General features: G+C 38.4%; 1 protein-coding gene across 3 annotated transcripts in view; it reads left to right on the top strand.

Moving 5' to 3' along the window:
* Nucleotides 1-23,810, top strand: part of PDE1C (phosphodiesterase 1C) — a 567,042-nt gene that overhangs the window by 479,044 nt on the left and 64,188 nt on the right. For all 3 annotated transcript variants that reach the window (XM_037837021.1, XM_037837022.1, XM_037837023.1), the window contains exons 11-15: nt 1,460-1,561; nt 2,131-2,251; nt 10,364-10,445; nt 14,040-14,160; nt 16,050-16,225. In XM_037837021.1, the coding sequence (XP_037692949.1) occupies nt 1,460-1,561; nt 2,131-2,251; nt 10,364-10,445; nt 14,040-14,160; nt 16,050-16,225 (602 nt within the window). The remainder of the gene's footprint in view (nt 1-1,459; nt 1,562-2,130; nt 2,252-10,363; nt 10,446-14,039; nt 14,161-16,049; nt 16,226-23,810) is intronic.

Genomic DNA, 23,810 nt, shown 5'->3' with positions numbered 1-23,810 from the left:
CCAATGTCCATCAGCTGGTGTATGAATAAATAAATTGTGGTATATCCATACAATGGAATACCACTCAGCAATAAAAGCAAATGAACCACTGATGAACCATTATTTGTATGTATCACATGATCATTTTTTTTTTACTTTTTTTTAAATTCAGTTTTATTGAGATATATTCACATACCATACAGTCATCCATGGTGTACAATCAACTGTTCACAGTACCATCATATGGTTGTGCATTCATCACCCCAATCTATTTTTGAACATTTTCCTTACATCAGGAAGAATCAGAATAAGAATAAAATAAAAGTAAAAAAAGAACACCCAAATCATCCCCCCATCCCACCCTATTTTTCATTGAGTTTTTGTCTCCAGTTTTCTACTCATCCATCCATTGCATGATCATTTTGCCAAGTTAAGGAAGCCAGACATAAAAGAATGCATTTATATATACGTGTGTGTGTGGGTTTGTGTTTGTGCGTGCATATATCATTCATGAAAATGCAAACCATTTTAAAGCAGATCAGTTGTTGCCTGGGGATCCTATCGACAGAGGGAGGGATGTTTGCAAAGGGTTTCGAGGGTGATGGAAATGTTCTGGATCTTGTTGTAGTGGTGTTTTCAAAGGTATATTCAATTGTTAAAACTCACTGAATTGTACAATTTATATGGAAACAGTTCATTTTAAAATTACATCTCATATATAGTTGGTAGAAACAGTAAAAAGATCAGTGGTTGCCAGGGATTTGGTGGGGAGGGAAGGAAGGGATGAATAGGTGGAGTACAGGGCATTTTTAGGGTGTTGAAACTATTCTGTTATCGTAATGGTGGATTCAAGGCATTTTGCATTTGTCAAACCCATAGAACCCAACACAAACAAAGAACCAACATGTAAACTATGGGCTTCAGTCAATAATCAGGTATCATTATTGGTTCATCAATTTTAACAGTGTACCGCACTAATGCAAGAAGTTAATAATAGGGGAAACTGTGCAGAGGAAGGGGGTATTTAAGAAGTCTGTACTATCTACCACATTTTTTTTGTAAACCTAAAACTGCCCTGAAAAATAAAATCTATTAAAAAAAATGTGGACTACCTATTCCCCAAGGGTAATATGTATTAACAGTCTATCTCCCAGGATTATTTCCAAATTGATTCTTTCTTAACACTTTAAATTCAGCTGAGAAGCTTTACTACATGTTTTCAGCTTCATTGGAATTTTTCCCTATGAGTTAATTTTCCAAATAATATGTGCATTCTACATGTTGTGTTCTTAATAAATGATCTTTTCCGTAATCCTTAACCTTCATTAATTCCTCATAAAAAGCTCATTAGAGGCCCAAATTAGATTAGAAATGTCAGAAATAATTAACTGATTTTGATTAGAAGTGGCAAAAAATAAACTAATTTTTACTTTTCAATTTTTCCTTCCATCCGTCTTTCTCCACGGGGTGTCCCTGAAAGGGAGTTTCGGACCTTGGTAATTGAGATGGTGATGGCCACGGATATGTCCTGTCACTTCCAACAAATCAAAGCGATGAAGACTGCCCTGCAGCAGCCAGAAGCGTGAGTGGGCCTTTGACATCATGTGTTTTTATTGGCTTTTGAACTGGTACTTGGCTGTGTCATTGAGCCATTAACGAGCATCTCCTTCAACATAACTTTATTGAGTAGTCTCTTAAAGTGGTGATGCTTTGAGGAGAAAGTGTGGAAATTGTACATCTCACAATTAAGAATGTGCTCATCAGCCTGGGGATAAATAATAGGGCCAGTTATTTGCCCCAACTAGAATTTAAAATACTTCCTGTGAGAAACCAAATTATCAAACATCAACTCAATGCAGAAGTAACAGATGAAAACAAGTCAGTGACTTTTGGGTTTTCATTGTCCTTTTGAATTATGCAAAAGCTCCAGAAAGGGTTTTGAGTCAGAGGTGTCCAGTGCAATAAAAACAGAGACCAACTTGATGAATAGCCTAGTTATGGGGCTATTTCTTTTCCCCAATTCTGCTGAAGTGGGGTTTGAGATAGAAGAATGGGAAGGGATTAAAAAATTACTGTTTTTTTTTTTCTTTAATTCTTATTGAAGCTCTGAAGTGTTTGATCATGAAGTGTTTGGGTCCTTTGGGTTTACAGAATTGAAAAGCCAAAAGCCTTATCCCTGATGCTGCACACAGCAGATATTAGCCATCCAGCAAAAGCCTGGGATCTCCATCATCGCTGGACTATGTCACTTCTGGAGGAGTTCTTCAGACAGGTACCTTGTTGTGTTAGCCAGTTAAGCAGGGCTTGGACATTTTCTGAATTTTCTATTTCAGCAGTGCTATGATAAAGACTTTTGAGATTTAAAAAAAAAGTGATTTTCTTTGGGGAGGGAAGGTTCCATAGCTTCTTTTGTGTCCTGGTCTTATAAGGTTTGAATCTTATCTAAATTCTGATTCTCAGACCATTATGGTATTTATGCCATGCATTTCTGTTTGAAAAAAAAAGCTGTTCCTTGTGGCAGCCTTTGGTCAAAAGACATTGTGAGGAGCCCCTTCATTTACTTTTATTAATGGGTTGACAAAATGGCGGCCACTTTGTCGTTGTCCCCGTATTGCAATTAACGTGTTGATCTTTCATTTCCATCTCAGTTACAATCAGTTGGACTGTTCTTTCATGCAGACAAGCTTGTAAAATTCCAAAGTCATATGTAGCAGTGTGGAGTCAGAAAATCACTAGAAACCGTTTCAATTATAGTTAAGCTTACTAGAACCTAAGACACTAGGATCTAAGACACAGAGCTGTGTTTCCTACAAGAATAGTCATGGTCTTTAATGAGTATACATTACTTTAAAATTAAAACACAATTAAAATGTGCATGAAACTATAGACATAGCAAGGAAGAGGCACACACAGTCCCAAGACTGCCATATTCCTAAAGTCAGGCATGTGCACTGGTCTCATTTCTAGAAGAGCTGCTGTTAAAGCTTCTGCTTCAAGGCACACGGTCCTGAGGGTGAAGAAGGCAGGATGACATGTAGATAGGACCTAAATTTTATGTTTATTAATTCAAGAAGGGACGTTCATAGCATGTATTCAGAGACCCCTGAGAGGTCATCAAACATGGCTTACTAACACCAGTTTCAACTTTGTACCCTAAACTGACAGGTTCCTTTCTTTCACTGATTACACAGACTTTGGGGAGCTAATTACTCTTATGATTCTGGTTCAAATGGAGAAACTGTAGAAAACACCTGTGTTTGTTTGTTTGTTTGCTCTCTGAAGCCATGAGCAATAACTGGTAATGAAGTGGAACAAGAGTTAACAGCATGTTGAACAAAGGCCAGAAGCCTTTTTTATTGGAATTTTTATTCCAACTAGTTTGTGACCTGGGATTAATCAAATCATGCCTCTGGATCCCTGTGTTTTTCTGTGACTTTTTTTTTTTTTAAGGAGGGAGATTTGGGGGAAGGTTGGCCCAGATGTTCTCTTGCAGCCCTCCCAGCATTAAATGCCCTGCATACCCTTCACTTCGTGCCACACATGCACATGCACCCCTAATCTTTATTATGACTACACCAGCAGGCACCCCTTTCAGCATGTGGACATCTCCCTCTGCAAAGCCATCACTTGGCCTCACAGATTAGTTCTCAAAGGGTACCTGATATCGGAACTAGAGCTATACAGGTATGGCTGTGTTATACATACAAACCACAAATTCATCCTTAATTGGGGGCTCATTTTGAGCCATTTTTCCAAAAACTATTTTTCTAATAATAGTGAAAGGATTTTCTCCAAATCTGAACTCCCCTTCTCATATGCTTCCTTTGATATTACTTTCCCAATAACATCCCCTGTAGCTAGGGGTATTCAGTCTTTGTGACCAAAGGACAGATCTTCTTTTCTGGTTTGTTAACGCTGCTGTTATGCAAAACACCAAAAATGAATTGGCTATTATAAATGGGGTTTATTAGGTCACAGATTTACAGTTCTAAGTCCATAAAAGTGTCCAAATTCAACAAGAGGATACCTTCACTGAAGAATGGCTGATGGCCTCTGGAACCCCTCTGTCAGCTGGAAAGACATGTGGATGGCGTCTGCTGGTCCTTTGCTTCTGGGTTGTGTTTCAAAATGGCTTTTCTCCAAAATGTCTCTGGGCTTGTCTCTCTTAACTTCTTCAGCTCTGTGCATCTAAGCATCAGGGTCCTCTCTTAGCTTCTCTGGAACAAACTCTGGGCTAACAAATCCAGATATCTCCAAGCATCTCAGAGCATCAGCAAGCATCTCTCCAAAAGTCTCTCAGCTGCTCTTGGGGTGATTTGTCCTCTCTTAGATTCTCCAGAGCAAATGCTGGGCTAGCAACTCAAAGCAGCGTCTGGGCCTGGAGCTGTCTTAAGTGGTCCAGTGAACTAATCAAAACCTACCCTGAATGGGTGGGGTCAAATCTCCACGGAAACATTCAATCAAGATGTATCACCCATAGTTGGGTGAGTCACATCTCCATGGAAACAACCTAATCCAAATATCCCACAAGATTGGATTAAAACATGGCTTTTGGGGGGAACATAACATATTCAAACTGGCACATCATCGCTAACTCACACAAGTTTTAGGTCCATAAGTGATTCCTTTTAAAATTGTGGAGTAAATATGAGAAATTACTTAAATATGTGAGATTTTTCCCATAAAGGAACTTAATTTGCATATATATATGTTCAAATTGAAAGAAAATGTGCTAGAGGCAATGTGAAAATAGTCATATTGAATTTCTTGCCTATTGGGAACCAAATGTGAGCTCATTGGACTGGAACTATTTTTTAGTAATTATGATTTAGTAAATTATTTTTATTGACTTAATATTTTAACCCAGATGCCAAAAGCCACAGTAAATAACCCATGTAGTAGAAATGTTGCCTCAGCACTTGACTATAGATTTTAAATTGGACAGTTCAAAAGGGGAATCTCAATGGGACTGTTAATTTTTTTAAAAAATTACATTTGAACAATTGTGTTATATTTTAAAATAAAGGCATGGCCTCAGTGCCAATGGACCAGACCTTACATGCTTTGCTAAGAGTTTTAAAACCACATATTATGGAATTCAAACCATTGCCTCATGGCCTTTTTGAATGGACCTTTTTTGCTTAAAGAAGTAAAAGTTTGCCTCTTTGTAAGTATATTTTGTTGTCAGAACCTTGAGGTTCATTTCCTTTGTATTGCTGTATATTGTTATATTTGGCAAAAGTCTCATAATTCTTTTAATTTCCTCTGTGTCTGTGGTTATTTTATCATTTGTTTCTTATTTCACATATTTGTGTTTTCTTCCTTTTTCTCTTCAAAATTATTTGATTATTTTGTGTTTTTCTTATTTTTGTTGTTTTATAATGCCTTATTTTGTGTTTTAATCTTTATTAATTCCTTCCCTTTGCTTGACTTTATTTTGTTCTTTTGCTGTCTCCCTGAGTTGGATGTCCAATTCATTTATTTTCATTCTTGTCTGTTTAATATTAATAAATGAAAAGCTTATCTTTTTCTTATCATAAATTTCATAGGTTTTGGTATGCCATGTGTTCACAAGCATTCTTTTCTAACTATTCTGTAATTTTAGTTTTCATTTTCCTTTTACCTAAGAATTATGTCAGAGAGCGTTATTTGTCTTCTTTTTATAATTCTCCAGGTTTCTTAATTTCTAGTTTTGTAATTAACTTGTGCTTTATTGAAATGTGATCAAAGAATGTTTTAATTGTTTGGAATTTATTGTGAAATGTTTGTCATCTACTGAATAATCACTGTTTGCAAATATTCAAGGCCCTTATGAAGTAGATCTATTTTGTGCTTGCAGGATATCAAGTTCAAAGAACATCAGGCATATTTACCTTATGATATCATTTAGGTATTTTATATCTCATTTTAAAAAATTTGATCTATCATAAGCTGAAAGGTGTTTCTATTATTTTCTCTTTTTGTCCAGTGTCATTTTTACTTGATGAATGCTAATTCTATTTTATTTGGTTCATGGATATTCAGAACTGTTAGAATTTTCAACACTATAAAATTTTTATTGTACCTTTTATCATTGTAAAATCTGCTTCTTTGCCTCATTTAAGCTTTTCACATGAAATTCAAATTTAACTCATACTCAGAATATGACTCCCACCTTTGCACAAATTACTGTTTTTAACCTTTCAGAGACACTTTGGTTTGGGTGTGTCTTTTATAAGCTGTATCTAGTGGACTTTTTAAAAATGAGCCAATCTGAGATTCTTTTCTTTTATTATTTGAAATCAGCCTATATAAACGTCTATGGAAATGACAGAAATGTTTATCTGTGTTCTATCATATTCTATCATATTTTATATAACGCTGTCTCTTTTATGGCTTCATTTTTTAAGTTTTTTTTTTTTACTATTTCACTGTCAGCATTGTCTACTTTGCTATTTATTTGTCTTTTCTAATGATATACAAGTTTTATATTTTGTTTTTAGTTTTTCTCATGGTTAACTTTATAATGATGACTTCATAATGATGTACATTTCTGCTTGTCATTTTTATTTTGGGGGACAATTTCTGAGAGGAAAAAGCAGAGATGTCTTCGCTATACTATCTTACAAAACAACAATAATTTTCTTATACCTCATATTTGTGGCTTCTTTTGGGAAAGAAGAGTTATACATTGTTGCATTTTGTTCAGCTTGATGCTCTCATTGCCTCCCCAAACGTCTGCTTTTTCTTCACTCCACCTGAGTAGACTCACTTGAGATGTTGTCCAAAGGGCTTTTAAAGCTCTTGCATTGACAGATGCCATCTGCCCTGTGAACTTTCAGTACAGAGAGAACCCTTGTTTCTCTTGATTGGTTTGCCACTTCCATATAGCTGCTGCAACAAATAAACCCCAAAATGTGTGCACACAAATAATTGACGTTTATCACCCATTCAGAGCAAGTACAGAACAAGTGATCTTGATTAGCAGGTGATTCTCCAATATGCAGTGACTTTAGACCCAGACTCTGCCTTCTACAACATGTAGCTTTCCAAGGTGCTTGTCCCCATCAAGTCAACAATGAGGGAAGAGCATGGAGAACTAGCCATAAGCAATATTATAGGCCAGAAATATGGTGGAAATACATCCTTTCCCTCTTATTCTATTATCTAGGGCTAACTGCCAGACATTCTGGGAAATGTAGTTCAGCTGTGTAGACAGGAAAAGGTAGAGGAGAAGGAGGGGGAGTTGGGGAACAGCTAACTGCCTAATTACTACCTCTAGCTCAACTGTCATAGTTGAGTGGCCAAAGGAACTTAAGTGTTTCTAGCCAAGTTCATCTTTTCATTCATTCAACAAATACTCATGGTGTTCCTTCTGCATGCCAGTGACATGACTTTATAAATCAGAGTCTTCGGAACTTCTACAAGAATGATAACTTATTTTTCTGAGCTGTCCTGAAAGAAAAAAAATTTAGTTGAAAAAGAATTCTTTGTGCCAACTGAGATGTTTGCTCTTTCTTGAAAATGTTGACCTCTTTAGTAAAGAGGAAAGTATATGAATAATTTCACAAGAGCCAGTAGTTATAGAGTCATACAATACTGTGTTATCAATCAAGTTGGATTCACTTGTAGAAGTACATTCCTCCTATTACTTTCTGCACATTTCCCCCCACTTCATAAGTGTATCTGTCCTCCTGAATTCAAGATGATTACCATTTTAAATAGGCTTTGTTTATATGTTTTTTAAAGTTTTTATTGTAGTAACACATATACAACTCTAAATTTCCCATTTTAACCACTTTGAAGTGTACAATTCAGTAGTATAATTATATCTACAATATTGTGCTACCATCACTGATATCCATTACCCCAACTTTTTCATCACCTCAAGCAGATATTCTGTATCCATTAAGCAATAATCCCCAGCCCCCAGTCTCTGATAACCTGTAATCTACTATATATTTCTATAAATTTGCTTATTTTAGGTATTTCATTTGAGCAAGATCATACAATATTTGACTTACTCTATCTGGTTTATTTCACTTATCATCTGTTCAGGGTTTATCCATGTTGTACCATGTATCGGAACTTCATGCCTTTTATGGCTGAATAATATTCCATCGTGTGTATATACCACATTTTGTTTATCTATTTATCTGTTGTTGAATCCTTAGGTTGCTTCCACTGTTTGGCTTTTGTGAGTAAGTCTGCTATAAACATTGGTGTACAAATACATGTTCAAGTCCCACTTTTAACACTTTTGGCTATATACTAAGAAGTAGTATTGCCAGGTTATATGGTAATTCTATGCTGAACTACCTGAGGAATCAGCAAACAGATTTCCACAGTGGCTACACCATTTTATATTCCCATCAGCAATGTATAAGGGTTCCAGGTTTTCTACATCCTTGCCAGCACTTGTTATTTTCTGTTTTTAATAGTAACCATCCTAGTGGGTATGAAGTGATACAAAACAAGACATGCAACCCATATAAAAATGGGCAAAGGACTTGAATAGGCATTCCTCCAAAGAAGATATACAGATAGCCAGTAGGGGCATGAAAAAATGCTCAACATCATTGGTCATCAGAGAAATGCAAAACTAAGTAGAATTTTAGTAGTTGATTCTATTCAGCTCAATTATATCTGAAAGATGTAAATTATATGTAGATTTGGGAATGGGCAAATCCATGGGATTACAAGTTGTTTACTCTCATACAGGTTTTCAGTAATAAAATCCTCATTAATGCTGCATCTTAAAAGTCAAAGTGGAACAGTTTCACCACCTCCCCTTCTCATTGCCCCCATGAAAATGTACCAACAGAACAAGTTGAACCCATGCCACACAGGGAGTGAAAAAGGGTTGTTTTAGCTGAGCTATGGCTCTAAGCTATCTACCCAACTCCAATTTTATGTTATAAATACTATTCTTTCTCTTCATTCTGCCTGGGTCAAAATAGCTCAGGAGTTCATCATTTTATCATGCCACTTGAGGGATGGAGCAGCCGTCAGCAAGGCGTACTCAGAATCAAAGGAGCCATTGTTTCCCGTGGAGGGTCTGACGTGCACAGGAAAAGGGTGCAGAAGGAACTGAGCCACTTTATTACTGTTCCTGAGACCCCAGCTCTCATTGTGACCCAACTGTTCAGTTTCCTTAGACACCCATTCCTTTCCCGTCCTTTCAGTAGATGTTACATGTACATGTAAACTAGCATCTTTTTTCTTGAGTTCCATGCATTGGAAGGAAGAGGCATTCAGGTTTTGATCTAGGCCTGATTGCAAGTTTTTGTTAATCTTTATTTACTATGAGTTAATTGGTGATACTTATTAGAAGCAAGAGTGTATTCAATGTAGCAAATACACTAAATGTTTCTCAAATCTTCACATAAATATTAGAGGTAACTACTAGGATACAAAAACAGATCTTTTTATTTATGGAGCATTCTGGGCACTTTACATACATTTTCTCATTTAATCCTCATTATAACCCTATGAAGTAGAGATTATTGTCCCAAAATTCACCAGTTGTAAGCTGAAACTTAGGGAAGGAAAATAACCTTCCTGTGATCACAGAACTGGTAGTTCTCCTACCGGGATTCAAGCATAAGTCGGTTTGAATACAAAGTCCATGTGGCGATTCTGAGCAGATTCTTTCTGACTTAAGTGAATCAGCCTACTTCATTGATATAAGAAAGTTGAGGATTTTCCCCTTTCCTCTGTACATGTGACTGAAGTATTGAACTTCTGGTTCAGGTTTCTAAAATCGTATCTATCATTGTTTAGACTTTCCATGGCTCTTGATTATTACAATGATTTTTTTTTTAATGAAATTGAGTGTATACTGGCCAGAGAAACATGTTTTATTTTTCTTTATCTTGGCAAACCCAAACAGTTATTTGCTCTGTTTCTCTTTGGTCCAGTTTTTGTTATGGACTGAGTTCTAAGATTAAGAACCCAGAAATGCTTGCTCCAGTTATGTGTAACTTTAGACAGCTCTAAGAGAATAAACCCAAATTGGTCCAGTTTGCATTAGTGTCTTGGACACCATACACAGTTGAGCAGGCTGTAGTGGTTACTGCAGAGCAGGTTGAGAAAACACAGAAATTCTGACTCTAGTGTTGTCTCCAAGCCACAGGATATGTTGCTTTTCTTATTTTCCATGGGAGACCTCTTGCTGCCCAATGAAGCTTTCTTTAAAACAGCGTGCAGTTGGATGGAATGACTGGATCCCAGAGGGCTTCCTCTTGGTGTCTTTTTTGCAAAGAAGCAGGCTCCATAAGGGCTAATCACCTACTGTAATTGAAATAATTAAAATGAAGACCAGTGACCCTCATGGCAGCTGAAGCTGCTAAATAAAATCTGGAAGACTCAGATTTTAATTTATTATGACTTCCTGTTTTTGTAGGGTGACAGAGAAGCAGAACTGGGGCTGCCATTTTCTCCTCTGTGTGACCGAAAGTCAACCATGGTAGCTCAGTCACAAGTAGGTAAGTGTTTGCCAGCACTTTGGATGGAAGAAAAAACCCAGAGAAGTAAGCTCAGAAGTTCCCAGTAACTCTTTGGCTCCAACCTGCCATGCTGGCTCCATCCCACCATGCTGTGCTCATGGCTTTGGCTAGTTGGGTTGATGGAGCCTCTCCCTCCATCCTTCTCCCTAGAATGTGACTGGTTGACAGGACGATTAGACAACGACATTCTGGTGTCTCCTCATCCCCTGCCAACATAAAACAGGGCCTCGACTTGCCAAGGAGATGACAAGTACCATTGGCAGGAAGCCCATTCTATTTCAATCTCTCCGTTTTATATCCAGTGCTGGAAGTCACCATGGCACTTCACCTCATTTAAGTTTTCTCTAGCCTGTTTACAGAACAGCCCCATTTCCTGGGTGATCCTACTTTCAGGGTGACTCTTTTGAAATGTTTCCCTCCTCCCTCTCTTTCTTTTTCTTCCTTCCATGCTGTATCCCTCTCCACTCTTCTTCTCTCTCCTTCCTTTCCTCACTTCCTCCCTCCCTCCCTCCCTTCCTTCCTTTTGAAAAAAATTAGCACCTTTTTGTAGGTTCTTACAGATAAAAGTTTCTTGTGACACAGCTAAGCTCATTCATTTACATATTGTCCTTGATGTCTTTTGCACCACAACAGCAGAATTAAATAGTTGCCCTAGAGACTGTATTGCATGTAAAACCTAAAATATTTGCTCTCTCTCCCTTCATAGAAAGTTTGCCAACCCCATGTTTTAGAAAGATTTCTCTACTAGTAATGTGGAAGAGTAATCAGAGGGTTTTGAATGAGATTTGAGGCAAGGAAACCAGTTGGTTGCCTCCTGCAGGGTTCTAGGGAAGAGATGCCATGGCCAGAGCTAAGGTGAACAGGGGCTATCCAGGAGACACAGTGTGGAGGGATTCACCTGGGTTGAAAGCTAAGGTAAAAGCAGGAATCAAGCTTGTGTAAATGACTGGAACTTGGTCCCACTTAGGGTTGGAGGGAAAGCTGATGAGTTAGTTCTGGTTTGGACATGTTGAGTTTAACTTGTGGGGAAAAAATATCCAGGAGTCTATTTAATAAACAGTTCTAAAGCTCATGGGACAAGACTGCGTTAGATATATAGATTTGATAGGTACCGGTTTGTGAGAAGTGCTAGCTGAAAAGAAAGTAGTAGATCACCTGAAAAGAATTATGTGGAAAAAGAATGAAAAAGGATGAGAAGGGAGGCTAAGGGTAGATTACTTTGTACAAGGCACTGAGATAGATTTGGGAAGATAGTAGAACAAATAAGATGTATTCTCTGCCTTCAGGGATCTTGTGTGTAACTAGGTGAACAGAGATGTGTATAAATATATTAAATATGTGCCTATGGTGAGGTATGGATAAGTGCTATGTTTGCACTGGACAAATAGTAGTTATTTTTCCCTGAGAAGGAGGAAATTCCAAGGACCTTTCCTTATATTTGAATAAAGAAGGACAACTTGGTGAGGGGAGGAAAATAGTTAAGGTGAAGCTGGCAATGAATCATTGGGCCTAATAACAGCAAACCTTGCAAATTGGCCTACAAATCTGGGGGAGTCTTCTCTTTGAAGGCCTCTACAGAGGTTAGAGACAGATAATGGATTTCAAGAGGAACATTTTAGTAGCTGTGTAGAAAAAAGGTGGATTGAATGGGGTGCGAATTTATCTGGAGACATCAGTTAGAAGAATCTACATACATTTAGGCTAGTGATAACAGTTTTGAACAAAGAGTAGAAATGAAGGTGGAATGGAAGGGCAGGTTCCAACTTCTCAGTATGTTTTTAGAAAATAAATATTCATTGTTTTGGTTTTGCTTCTAACTTCAGAAAACAGCGACTGATTTAATATGTATTTTTGAACATGACAAATTAAACCATCTTATAGATACGTTCACCGTAGGGTACTAAACAATAAAAGATCTCATAACCCTTATTTTGTGCATATTATCAATATACCTCGGACTTTATTAGTGCCATCAAACACTTCAGTTTCAGCTTAAAATTATATTGTTATGAACTGTATAATGCAAATTTGGCTGCTATCTTGTTTCCTTACCAGGAAGCTATTGGCATTTGCTTGGGGCAATGCTTGCTCTGTCATTACATTGCAAGACTTTTATAATCTCTGACTGCTGGGCATTAAAAGCCAGTATCATCCCCCACCAAGTCATTGTGAAGACCAAAAATGCATTCATGCATTTCCAAATACCCCCTCAGAAGAGGGCGGGCAGTACTCCTTTTGTCGATATTTAACTTTCCCAATGCTCACAGCTTTCTTGCAGCTTTCATCTGGCATATCAGATCACCACTATCTCCATTAGCTCCAAATCATGTATTTTTAACCTAATGTGCCCCAGAACACTCAGGTAGTTTTGAGCTGTTGAAACAGTCTCTCTAGCCCAACTTCAAGGCATGGGGATCTCTCAAAAGTACGTTCCAGCTCTGACCCCCCACTCAATCTCCAAACGCTGTTTCTTCGAACTCTGGCCTCTTCCAGATGTTTCCCCCAGACCTCCAAGTCAAAAGATCTAAAACCAAGCCCATTGTCCTTCTCACTCTGATTTTCCCAGCCTTGCTTTTAGAACCATCTTTGGCAGATCCCACATCCAGCAGAGCCACCTCCTATACTGTGTTTATCTGTGCTCTGCTTTGCATTCCCACCTTATGACAGTACCACTTCCAGCCTCCCTTACCTGTGGTTTGAGCTACTGCACTAACTCCTAAAATGATTTTCCTATCTTGATCCCCTCCCACTCTCTCCTTTCCCTTCCATCTTTCCAGATTAATTTCCCTCAAGAAGGTTTTCTAAATCTCATTAAAATCCCTCCTAAGTCCAGGGGCTTCTAGTGCTCCCCTGAGGCCGTCCCCTCAGCCTGACACTTAGGAGCCTCTCTCCCTGAGCAATCCGTGTTCTGCCTTCCTTGGCTTTCCACCTCCAATCCCCCACCCCCAATAGAATCCCTAAGCCCTCATCACTCCTCAGACGTATCCGGCACTTTCCACGTCCCTGTCCCTTTGCTTATTCCACCCCCTCCACCTAGAGAACTAGCCTTATCTTCCTGTCTGCTTGGTCTTTTGAGCCCAGCTCAAACATTGGCACCTCCATAAAGCTGTTCTTGAGCCTCTTGGTGGAGGGAAAATATTCTCCCTCCTCTGCTTTCCCAGCCGCCTTTCTCAGGGCTTCTCCTTTGTCCCTTTCCATACACTCTAGGGGTCATTTTTGTGATCATTAAATCTCTCCTATAACCTCCTGGAGGGCAGGCCAGCCATGTTATTCATCTTAGTATTCTAAAGAACTCCTACCACGGTGATTATGGTGGAACAGGCATTGGATATGTGTGTCACGGGCACTTTCTTGAATTATCTGCTGAAAAGTGTAGGGGAAATAGAACTGACTCAAGATATGCAAATCAAGGAATATATTAAATGAATAAGACCCATTCTCTCCTAATCACATCTAGAACTCCCATGTGGATGATCCTTAAAAGGAAGAAAAGACTCATCGGTTTCCATTGGAAAATGTGGAAAGGCCCAAGTGACTAGTTCGTTCCCCTGAAGCTCTGCTGTTTCTCTTCAGGTTTTATTGATTTCATCGTGGAGCCCACCTTTACTGTGCTCACGGACATGACCGAGAGGATCGTGAACCCACTGATGGATGAGCCCTCCCAGACTGGCGGGACGGCACAGAGGCGATCAAGGTCTGTGGGAACACACAGTGGGCTGGGGGTGAGGTTGGCCCGTCCGTGAGATTAGACATCTCCTTTTGGCGGGGGTGGGGTGGTCTTTCATAATGATGTTGTGTTTGCGGTCCTCCTTGTAAGAGGCATCTGTCTGCCCCTTTGCTTCTCTCAGAGGAGTTGAAATTCTACTATCTGTATTCTCCAGGCTGGCCTGTGGGAGGCCAAGGCTCCACTTGTGATATGCAGACACGTGTGCCCCATCCTTTCCCAGGCTTTGCTACTGCGGCACCAATCACAGCACTTATCCATTTGGTGCCCAGGAGGCTTAGACTCCTTGTCTCTGATATTCCAGAAAGACACTACCACCGATCAGAGTTATCACAAGGAATGAAACTGACTTTCAGTTCAAGGTCCAGAAAGAGAATGAAGTAGAGAAAAACAGTGAAAATTTAAAATCACCTTCTGCTGCACTATCACTATATCAAATGTAGATTAGTTAAGAGTTCAGCCTCTGGAGTCAAATTGCCAAGGTGAAAAATTCAGACCCCATCACTTATTAGCTGTGCAATCTCAGGCACATTGCCTCAATTTCCCCATCTGAGAAAATGTGGATTATAATACTCATAGGTTGCTAGGAGGATTGAGTGAGTTAATCAATAAATGTAAAGTACTTAGAGTCAAGCACAGAGGAAGTGCTAGCTACGATAAAGCTAGCACTTAGTCTTTATTAGTAGTACTAATAAAACAAATAAAATTATTAGTGCTACTAATACTATTACTCTCCTCCTCATCCATTCAAAACCTTGGGATTTGCTGTAAAGCAGAAAGGAGAGAATGGAATGAATAGGAAGAAGAAGAGAAAGAAATGGTAGGCGAGGGAGTAAATATAGAAAAGAGAAGGCAAGAGGAACTTGAATAAAATGGGAGCACAGAATACTCAGTGGGGTATGGACCCCACCAGGGTCTCATTGCTTACAGTGAGAGCAGGAGCCCCCTGCATGGGTCTCCTCAGCTCTTCAAGCACTGGGCTGAAACATGCTGGGCTTATTGAGGAAGCTTTTAAATTTCTAATATTTATTAAAATGTTTTTGGTTTCTAATAAATGTCCTAATATTTGCAAAGTAATTTGTGTTTAAAGCATAGAGTAATGTTCATATAAAGAAAGGCTTTTTATATGACCTGCTTTCCCACAATCACAAAGTTGTTTGTGCCTTTGTACCTTCTCCCAGGAACATAAGACAATGACCACTGCCCTTGGCCTTGGGGATCCCAGTATCACGGGCCCCTAAGTACAGGCGGAGGGTGGAGCTGGAAAGGAAGAGGACCAAGTTGCTGGGTAACTTGGAAGAGCAGTGAGCATGGATGCAGGCAGATTAACTGTGGAACCAAGTAGAAGTCCAAGTTCCAATAACTTAATTTCAAAAGAGAGAGTAGATCTTTAGCAATTCACTTTACTTTCTGCCCTTTGTGTTTTTCTTCTATAAAATGGTGATAATGATATCTCTCTTTTAAGAATACTGTGAAAGAAGAAAGACTGGCCTACATGTAGTGCTTAATAAATAATAGCTTTTATGCTTATTCTTAATTTAACCTAAAAAAAAGAGTAGAGAAAATTTATGGGAGGCCACTCTACTCATATTGGAGAAGAGATGAGACCAATCAATCAATAGAGAAGAGATATGGAGACTATCAGGACTCATGAGGCTGAAATCTTGATTTTCTTTTGTTAAAAAGAACAGAATTTTCCACCTGTCACAGCTGGAAAATAGGGTAATTACAAACTTCAGGACCCAGGAATTTCATAGCAGTAACTTCATGAATGCTAACCACCTGTCTCTTGGGCTTGCTCACTGGCATACCTTTTTCAAGCACTGACCCTCCTCTTTGATGTGTTTTCCACCCTCCAGTTTGAACAGCATCAGCTCATCAGATGTAAAGCGATCAGGTGTCAAGAGCAGTGGGTCAGAAGGAAGTGCCCCCATCAACAATTCTGTCATCCCTGTTAACTGTAAGAGTTTCAAAACCACTTGGACGGAGGTGGTACACATCAACCGTGAGAGATGGAGGGCCAAAGTGCCCAAAGGTAACGTGCTACAGGGGAACCCTCCAGAAGACCTGCCCAAACCAACTCAGCACCCACCTAAAGACCATGCAATTACCATCCCTGATTTATAGGTTCTACAAATGAAACGCAGTTACTCAAGATACAGTTCACATTGCAGGATAGTAAGATCTACCATTTATCTGTCTGTCTGTCTGTCTGCCCATCTATCTATCTTTCTATTGATCTTTCTACCTACCTATCTATCTACCTATCTGCATAGAGATCTACCATCTTTTGATTGTCATATCCAACACTCAATGCATGATAAAATCAGGTCTCCAAGTATCCTGTCAATATGCTCTGGTGCTCTATGGCTGAACTCATTTTCTCTGTAGGGGGATTCTACAGGGAATGAATTTGATTATTTCTTGTTTTCTGCTAGACCATCTTGTCATTCTCATTTCATGCCATGTGACACAACTTCATATAAGTAAAGCCCAGTCAATAGCCACCTACGCCACTGTGAATGGATATAATAACCTTTAATTTCCTTACCTGAATTTTTGTCTTCCTTTTATGTTCCCAATTTCCCTTCAATCATTATGCAGACCTCAGATCTGATCTCCTGAAATGGAAGTATCTTATAGATAATCAAATCCCTAAAGCAAACATCTCCACAATTCAGACAAGAAAAGTCATTGCTCTTGGTACTATATGCAGGAAAGGACTGAAATCCATGGTTTTTTGGTGGCTGAGATTTGTCTGTTCATACATGTATTCATATTCATTGAGCATATCCTACATGATCAGCACGTACTACATGGTCATACTAGTCTAAGCAGAGAGGAGCATGAGCCCGGGGAGCACATAAGACAAGAGCACGAAGCTGTGATGCCTGATTGCAGGGAGGGGCACAGACGTGGAGGGCTCTCAGAGCTCACGGGGAGACCAATCCCAGCCAGTTTTGAGGAGGCAAGACCTCAGCAACATCTTACATCTGCCAAGGGCCTACTATGTGCTGGGTTCTTGTTCTGTGCCAAGGGTACGGAGATGAGTAACAGACACCCCTGTCCTCAAAGTTCACAGTCTCATAAGAAGAAGGGGAAGACGTTACTCTAGGGTTTCTTTCAGAGGAAGAACGAGAGTTCAAGGTCTTGCACTTGTCACCAGTGCCCACCAGCCTTCTGCCCCAGACCCTCACAGCAGGCCAAGGACGGTTTTATCCCCCAACACACTGCACCACATTATCCTCCCAATCTCAGCATAACAGGCGAGAAGAAGGGTGTGGGTGGTGGGGAAGAGCAGCTTCTGGACACTTGGTCTCCTGTACTTGGGGGATCTGCTTCTAATGTGGGAGAAGGAGAAGCCTCTCTGTTGAAGTTATTCAAATGCAGCTGCTGTGACTTGCAAAATTCTGACCAAGTACACTGTTCATTTTATTTGGGGCAGAGTTTATGCTTATGGTGGCTTTAGGGCATAATTGGTCCCTTATCATTTCAGGACACACGTCCTGAGCTATGGAAGAATCCAATGCCTCCTCCCTATTTTAGATGTATCCCCTAACAGTCCGTTCAAATGCTTTAGACATTGAAATCCTCCCTGTTGGCAGGCATTGCAAACAGTGATGGCACCTACTGCATCATCTCAAAAGAAGCGTTCTCTTATAATCAATTATACTCATTACATTCGAAAATTCAACTCCTGACAATATGCAATTTAAAGAGGTACTTCAGAATAATTTGTTTGAAGTTATTTGACTTACTAAAGTTACTTTCCCAAACTAATCACCTAGGGAACTATAAAGTTACTTTTACAGGGGAAAACTGACCCTTTAAAAAAGGACAGATAAATAAGCAGCTAATAATTTATAAATATGGTTGGTGTGCTGATAGAGATATGCTTAAGCTATTTTGGAAGCATAAAAGGACTTGTTCCTAATGCTACTTGGGACATTTAGGAAAGCATCTTGTAGCCAGACTCAAGGGTGCCTGGGGTTGGTTCCTGAAGGAAGTGTTGTAATTAGAGATAGGAAACAAGGAGAAAGGTAATGGATAACAGCTCAGAACCTGGGAGATATATACATATAGATAGAGATATAGATATATATAGATATTTTATGAGAAGATAGTTCGGTTATCAGTGCAAATTTAGGCTAATGTAAAAAGAGAGAATTGAATCCCTGTTTGCCTGTGCTCTTGGGCAAATTCAGGTAGGTTTTTGAGGCTCTGTTTGGGGGGTGATAATACATACCACAGAGCTGATGCAAAACAAAAAAAAATTACATGTGTAACACTGAGAACAGAGCTGATTACGGTAGCTGTTATTGAAACAAATTGGAAAAGAAGTTTGGAGCTTTGAATGCAAAGTTAAGAAGCTAAGGGTAAAAATACCAAGCAATAACTAATATTTTATAAATTTTTCAGCCTCTCAGTAATGTTGACCGGTGTTGATAAGAAATCCAGTTGGCATTTGTTTTCCCATTGGTGGTTAATTTGTATTAGATTATCCCCAGTTATTTTGCTCATTGCTCTTTTTCACCAAGAACCCTGATTTTGAGAAAGCCTGCCCTGCTTCGGGTGCGTGACCATATATCGTTATTAAACTGATCAGAAATGGGATTGGACCTAAAATCTTGGTTTTACTAGCCAACCTTATTTATAAGCTAGCCACGACAGAGCCCATAATGGTTAGGAAAGATTAATTCAATATTCTTTACAGCTCTTAGGGCTGAGAAGCGTTATTCCCAATCAAAGATATGCTGGTATAACAATTTGTAAGTATGATCAATATTCATCAATTTCCATTCAGTACTAAACATTTTAAAATTTTTTTCTGGAGCATGAATAATACATGCTTACATTACAGATGCTGAAATGTTGAAGTGTTTTATAATGTTTTGTATACACACACACACACACACACACACACACATCTGTATACACATATACTTACATATACGTATATATGTAGGAAAATAAAAACTACTACTAACCTCTATAGCCAGATATCAGTTGAAATTCTGATGCAATTCATTTCAATTTGTTTTACCATGCACATTTGTAAGTAAATCAGGATACTTCTATCTTAAGCATTTTGTACTGACACTGAATATTCTTAGAAAATCTGATTTAAATGACTACATTGTATTGACTACCATAATCAACCATTCCCTTAATTAGGGACATGTAAATTTCCAATTCTTCAGTATTGTATGTAAAACTGCGTTGAACATACAAGTTCAAATCTTTGGGCCTATCTCTGATTATTTAACCAGGACAAATTCCTAAATGTGGAATTCCTGTGTCATAGTAGATGAATATTTTTAAGGCTCTTGATACAAATTATCAAATTTCTCTCTAGAAAGTTTTTACCAATTTTCTCTCCCAGTAGAAGTATAATGAAAATGCATATTTCCGTAGATTGATAGGCCAATACAGGTTATCATGATTCTTTTTCATCCTTGCTGGTATTATAAGTGAATATAGTATTTCTTTTAAAGTCTCAGTTTTATTTAATTTTGTGGTTCCACAATCATATTTCCCTTCCATTTTCCCCATTAGTATGTTTATATTTTTATTATTGATTTGTAAGTATTCTTTATATGTTAAGGATGATAATTCTTTAGTTGACAAAATATGTTGCAATTTCTACCCCAATTTATCATATGCCTTTCAACTTTGCTTTTTATACACCCAATTTTCATTTGTCTAGAGATTATCTTTATGTTTTTATTGAACTACAAGTCTCTATCAGTGTAAATAGTGGAATAGTATGTATTGACACTCCTTTGTGAATGCTAAGAAATTTAGTGAATTTTTATTTAATTCCCCTATCATCATTCATGTTTCATTGAAATAACATGGGATTTTAAATCTAGCAGATTGTAAATACATTTATCATTACCATATCCTTTAATAATGATTTTTAATATTTGCATCAAGTTTCATATTTAGTTCAGTAACAATTTTTTTTTTTTTTTTTTTTGACACTAAGCTTTACTGGTTTCTTTGCTTATCATTTCAGGAAGGGCCTGTGGGAACTTCTGAGGCCTTAGATGTCTGAAAGTGTCTTTCTGTTGTTCTTGTACTTAAGTGAGAGTTGAGTGTTCAAAATGCATACAGTATTTTGGTGGTTCTTTTCAGTTTCTCTTTCTCTGTTTGTAGGCAGTGTAAGTAGGCATTTCAGAAAATTATATCAAGGACTAACAAGCACAATACCTTTTTTAATCAAGAGCTTGCAGGATCATTATTCAGGAAGGCAAATTAATTGATGAAATCAGCATATTTCTTCAAGCCTGCACTGGCATTCTGTGTGGGATAGAAGCAGCTATCAGTTACCAGGATGTAATTTATGGATCTCGAGGGCTCTGCTCCACCTTTGCTCCTTAGGTGCTTGCTTTTGGCCATTTACTCATCAGTGGCATCCCCACAGGTAGTTTGGAAACAAAAGGAAACAAAATTGAACTATGATGTTTGCTTTCTGCTAGTATAGAAGCCTTGCAGTGCCAAAGATGTTAAACCTAAGACCCAAAAAGTTAATTCTCTGTATACATGCTATCTTTGGAATCTATTAGCACACATAAATTAACTGTGTTTTCATCTACTTTTTCACCATTGTAGGAAAATTTTATCTGTCCTTCTACGTTCACCCTGAAAATATAATGGGGTTTCATTGCAGTACCTCCTGTAGAATTATTTTCTGTTTTTTTATTTATCTGTTTATTTGGTTTGTTCACTTACTTTGAGTAGTGCCCCTTTAGGTGCCTGCAGTTGATCACACTAATAGAAAATACTTCAGAGGGGTGAAGTTGAGATAGAAGTCGAGCAGTGAAGTTGAAGAGGTTACAGAGCCACCTGCTGGAATATGATTATTCCAGGGAAAGGAATCATACATTGGAGCAGACTTATATCTGATTTGATTATGATGTCATAAGGGCTACTATTTATTCATTTCAGCACTAATTGTCCAATGTCAGTTGCAGTTGAGCAAAAAAAGATTTGCTTCTGAAATGCACCCCCACCCCGTTTTTATTTTTTGCTAGATTTCCTGTAGAAAATTCGTTTGACTCAGTTGTCAAATGAATTTTTCTTGCTCAGATAACATTTTATGCTCTTTTGTAGCAAACCAGAAGTTAACACCTTCAGTGTTATTATTTTCAAGTTGGGGATATTTTTCTGAATGTTGAAAGTTTGCCACAGATTCATTGGAGATTCTGTGAGAGGTTTATACACCCTTTACCTGAGTGTGGATGATTACTCCTTCTCCTTGCCTCAGTTCCCATCTCTGTGTCGTAAGAATGGTCTTCATTTTTTACTTACTTAACATTAGTGGTTAAGGAAACCAACATTTGTCAAATAACTAACTTTTTAATAATAAGACTTTAGAGTTTGGATATTTGGTGTATTTTACATCCATCTTGATTGCTGAAGATGGAGGGTATACAAATAAGGTCACATTGGCAGGGAGGGCAAATCATGCCCATTGCGTACATTAATTCAGTCAACAAATACTCATGAGTACCTGCTCTATCAGGCACTCTGCTAAGCACTGGGAGTTCAGTGATAGAGATGACATTTGGCCTGTGTCCTTGGAGCACTAAAGAAGGATGACAAAAAGTCTGGTATGAACATTCTAGGGGCCTTTTGTGTCCCTGCAGTCTGCTGAAAATGCCGTCTCACCATCTCTTTCTGCAAGGGAATTCTTTCACTCTTTAGTTCTACCTCTCTGTAGAAGTCAACAGACTTCTTGTACTGTATATGCATCTAATTATGTTATTTTGTAAAGAAATTTTCCTTACCTTTCCACTGTAAATTTTAAGTATGTCCTGATGGAAGATAGTGCACCATGAAAAATTGAATGGCAAACATTTACAATTTAAATCAGTGCTTTTCGACCCCATTTCATGTTGTAGTTAGCTGAAGAGCATTTAAAATATCCTATTCCTGCCCCCTCTCCCTCCAGAATCTGACTTAATGTGTCTGGGATGAGGCCAGGGCATTGGTTTTGTTGGATCGATGGTTGGATCAATGAAGGATGAGTGAGAAATTCATAATATATTAAGGGGGGCATCTGAGCCAAGCAATTGTAAGGGCAGAAAAGAAAAATGAAGCCAGTGGTCATAGAAACCCACAATACACATGCCATAAAGCCTCAATAACACAGGAACCCAGACCAAATCTGACTTCGTGTTCTTTAGCAGCTAAAACAAAGAGAAACATGAGCAGATGCACAATCACCCCGATGTCTTTTAGATTAAAAACAAATGTCTAGAATAGTCAGCTTTTTCAGGACCAAGAATAACACAAAGGAAAGAAAATGGACATGTGATGATGAGAGGCATGGCATTTATAACACACTTCCAGAAAGATGCAATCATGCTTTTCACAATGGAAGTTGATGGCACAATCTGGAAGGCCTTTGAGTGAGATGAATGCTATGCAGAGTGGGTCTCTAGACCTTAAGGAAAGATTAATCTCTGTTAAGTGCCATTCCACCTATGTTACTCCATCCATCCCAGCTCCACCCTGTTGCATCCAAGGCCCTGTCTGCCCTTGGTCCTTTGGTCATATCTCTCGATAATGCCTTGTCAACTTTCAAATAGCCGTACTGACCAACTCAATGTTCTTTAAACACACCAGGCTCATTCCTGCCTCATAGCCCTTGCATTTGCTTTCTCCTCTGCCTGAAATGCTCTTTCCCCACATTACTGCACGGCCGGATCTTTGTCAATTGGGGCTTGGGTCAAATATCACCTTCTCAAAGAAGCTTTCTCCACATCCCTATCTAATGCCACCTTCCTCCCCTGTGCTGATCGTGTTTCACCATATGACACTGTTTTCTATTTTGCAAAGTGCTTTTCATTACTTCAAATTATCTAAGTGATTTGTTTACTTAATTATTGTCTTCTCTACTGCAAAAGTCTGTCTCATTTGCTATTGTATTTCCAGGGCCTAAAATAGTGTTTGGCACTATATAGATGCTCAATAAATATTAGTTGAATGAGTGAACAAATATTTTCATAAATACTTGACCATATGCAATACTGGATCAAATGCTGTGTTTTTGATTTAGCATAGAGCAGACTCTTTTATGATCAGCTGAGTTGGAAACATTGACATCCTTTCATTGAAGGGGAGGACGTGGACTAGGATACCTGGCTGAACTCTTAATCTTGTGGTCTTAAGACCATGTTTTTGTTAGGCCTAATTATCCTCTCCATACATTTTAATTCACAAACAGTGGCCTGAAACTGTGCTTTAGGGGTGATTATTTTCCTTGATGTTTTGTTTTTTAATCAATTGTTTATCTTTAAACCCCAGGTCTTAAGCCAACCTACATAAAGCTCCAGTTCTTACTGAAGCCAGGGGAAAGTTTTATACATTCTTTGAACTTCGTTTCCACATTCATGAAACAGGGTTACAATATGGGCTACTGCATAAGGTTGTTTTGAGAATGAAAAGAAACAATTCTTGGAAAGCACTTAGCATAATACTTTGAATAGAGGATGCACACAGTAGAAGCTACCAGTAATAAATAACAGTAATGCCAACTACAAAATTAATTCCTTAATTATCATTACCCTTTTTATGATTTTCTCCCTGCCCCCTCTCTAACCCTCTGTCTT

Source organism: Choloepus didactylus, chromosome 5 (genome assembly GCF_015220235.1).
Source record: "Choloepus didactylus isolate mChoDid1 chromosome 5, mChoDid1.pri, whole genome shotgun sequence".
In the NCBI taxonomy this organism is placed as follows: domain Eukaryota; kingdom Metazoa; phylum Chordata; class Mammalia; order Pilosa; family Megalonychidae; genus Choloepus; species Choloepus didactylus.
This window is presented reverse-complemented; position numbering and strand designations above follow the sequence as displayed.